The sequence below is a fragment of the Cebus imitator genome, unplaced genomic scaffold, assembly GCF_001604975.1.
Source record: "Cebus imitator isolate Cc_AM_T3 unplaced genomic scaffold, Cebus_imitator-1.0 Scaffold19, whole genome shotgun sequence".
Taxonomy (NCBI): Eukaryota; Metazoa; Chordata; class Mammalia; order Primates; family Cebidae; genus Cebus; species Cebus imitator.
Genome location: NW_016107334.1, coordinates 468,750 through 471,686, shown reverse-complemented (window position 1 = coordinate 471,686; position 2,937 = coordinate 468,750). Strand labels below are relative to the sequence as shown.

General features: G+C 58.6%; 1 protein-coding gene across 2 annotated transcripts in view; it reads right to left on the bottom strand.

The window, feature by feature from the left end:
* The window catches only part of ARPIN (actin related protein 2/3 complex inhibitor), a 12,417-nt gene extending 11,308 nt beyond the window's left edge, over positions 1-1,109 (bottom strand). The window contains exon 1 of one of the 2 annotated variants that reach the window (XM_017517297.2): positions 876-1,109. In XM_017517297.2, coding sequence (XP_017372786.1) covers positions 876-967 — 92 coding nt within the window. In that variant the 5' untranslated portion in view covers positions 968-1,109. The remainder of the gene's footprint in view (positions 1-875) is intronic. The other variant, XM_037734639.1, reaches the window with a different exon arrangement.
* Positions 1,110-2,937: the final 1,828 nt, after the last annotated feature.

Genomic DNA, 2,937 nt, shown 5'->3' with positions numbered 1-2,937 from the left:
TCTCGGCTCACCGCAACCTCCGCCTCCTGGGTTCAGGCAATTCTCCTGCCTCAGCCTCCTGAGTAGCTGGGATTACAGGCACGCGCCACCATGCCCAGCTAATGTTTTGTATTTTTAGTAGAGACGGGGTTTCACCATGTTGACCAGGATGGTCTCGATCTCTTGACCTCGTGATCCACCCGCCTCGGCCTCCCAAAGTGCTGGGATTACAGGCGTGAGCCACCGCGCCCGGCCGTGGCTAGCCTTGTTGCAAACTCCTGACCTCAAGTGATCCACCGGCCTCAGCCTCCCAAAGTGTTGGGATGATGGGCGTGAGCCAAACCCTGGCCTGTTCTGCTGTTTCTGTGGTTCAACCCTTTCAGATTCCACATAGGAGATCACACAGCATTTGTCTGGCTTATTTCACTTAGCACAATTCTTTAGTGCAAGTGTAAATGGAATGGTCCATTCGGCCTCTTAACCCTGTGAGGACAGGGCCTGGCCCTCCAAATCTTCCTCACCCAGGCAGGCCCTGCTCTCCACCAGCCCTCCCGCTGTCCCCAACTGCCCTTCTGGGGAAGGCTTGAGCCTGTGCAGAGGCAGCTAAAGTTTCTAGTTATGGGGTGGGTGGAGCCGGAGGTCAGCGTGAAGCGACTCACAGCCTCGGGAGTCCCCTGTGGGGGTCGGGACCCTCTCCTAAGGGCAAGCGACAGGTGGGAAGCTTTAAGCCGATCTGTGTCCTGGGGTCGCAGGGCGGGCGCCGGGAGGGGCGGGCTAGAGGCGGAGTGGCAGCCCCGGGACCCCCGTTTTCCTCCACCCGCATCCCGCCCCCCCATCCTAGCGCGGGTTCGAGCCTGGGCAGCGGAGGCCGACCGGAGCCGCGCGCCCAGGCCTACCCCTGGTGGGCGGCGGGGTCCCAGGCCCCTGGCAGCCGCGCACTCTGCACCGCCTTGTTCCGGAGCGCGCTGTCCTGGTAGATGCGGCTCATTCTCGCGACCGCCCGGGCACTCGCCACACAGCCGGCGCGGGACAGGGGGCGCCGCACGGGAACCGTTGCGGGACACGCGGGGAAGGCAATCCAGCTGGCGGATCCGGGAAGGTCGCGGCCGGGCGCCGGGCGTTCCCGGGCGGGATTTAAAGGGGCCGAGCCCCATTCCTGGCCGCCAGGCCGCGCGGCGGGGGTGGGGCTTCCGGGGGAACCCTGGCGGGGGCTGAGCGCCAATGGGCAGCAAGGCCAGGCGTCTCTCCTGCCTCTCTCTCTTCCTCATTCCTATAGGAAGATCCCTGCCCCAGCACACGCACGAAAGGGAAACTGAGGCCCCGGGATCCTAGGAGAGAAGCTCCTCTGTAGGATCCTTCCGGGAAGAATGGGTTTCGGGAAGCAGCCACGGAGAACAGCCCTTAGGAGGATTGGGTGGTCCGCTCAGAAGCCGCCCGTTCCGCCCGCGCGCGCGCTACTGCATCCCAGGGATCCGTGACGAGGGAGCTGGGGCCTGGGGGTCAGATCAAGGACCCCTAAGTTTGAGTCCCAGCTGTGTGAGCTAGGGCAAGCCTCTCACCCTCTCTGAGCCCACGCTTCTTCCTCTGTGAAATGGGTCCCTGTCAGAGGGGTTGTAAAGTTTAACGAGCTCACCCCCTTTCTACAACGCAGCGTAGCCCTCCCTCCCTCCCTGTAGCTCCTGAAATCCTCCCGGGCCCAAAGTGCCCTTGGCCCGAGTATGTCACTGTCCGCAGGCGCATTTTCCAAGCCTGGCACAGGAGAGTCTTTGTCTCTGGGATTGTTGGGGAATCTTTGTTCTTTTGTTGGGCTTCTTCGTGCCAGGCGCGGGACAGGTGGGCCCATTCAGGGAGGCCAGGTGTACCCTTTGGGGGCGAACCAGGGCACCTGGCCCTCTTATTTTATTTTTTAATTGTTATACAGCTAGAGAAGCCTAAGTTTTGGGCCTCTCGCTTCCACGAGCCCCTATTGAGGCCGGTGTTGGAAGGCTCTCACGTGTTCACACGGGCATCTGCTTCTGTAAAATTTTGATAGGTGGCCAGGCATGGTGGCTCACGCCTGTATCCCAGCACTTTGGAAGACCTTGGCGGGTGGATCACGAGGTCAGGAGATCGAGACCATCCTGGCTAACACGGTAAAACCCCATCTCTACTAAAAATACAAATTAGCCAGGCGTGGTGGCACACGCCTGTAGTTCCAGCTACTTGGAAAACTGAGGCAGGAAAATTGCTTGAACCCGGGAGGCAGAGGTTGCGGTAAGCCGAAATTGCGCCACTGCACTCCAGCCTGGGCAACAGAGCAAGACCCCATCTCAAAAAATATATATTTTTTTCTGTAGGCAAGGCAATTTTGCTTCAACCGGAGACCACTTTTTGGCCCAGAATTCTCCTCTGCCTCATGTCAAGTGATGGTGGAGTGGATGTGAGTGAGGGGAAACTGACATGGAATACATTCAGTTTGGGTTTAGTGGAATACATTTATGAGGTCTGTCGGCTTCTCCACCTATAACTAAGGTAATGCCGGCCATCCTGGTGTAGAGATACCCTAGCTCCCTCTGTGCTAACTCATCTGGTGTAGAGCACAAAGTGGGTGCTCTACACCAGATGAGAAGGAGCAGGACTGGAGGTCACATCATAGTAGAAATGTGCCCTCCGGTGCCGAGCACTGAGACTTCGTGGCAAAGTGCCAGGAGCTGGCGTGGAGATAATTCTTTGGGCTGGGCACCGTGGCTCATGCCCGTAATCCCACACTTTGAGAGGCCATGGTGGGCAGATCACTTGAGGTTGGGAGTTCAAGACCAGCCTGGCCAGCATGGTGAAACCCTGTCTCTACCAAAAATACAAAAATTAGCCAGGTGTGGTGGTGTGCACCTGTAATCCCAGCTATTCGGGAGGCTGAAGCAGAAGAATCTCTTGAACCTGGGAGACAGAGATTGCAGTGAGCTGAGACTGCGCCACTAC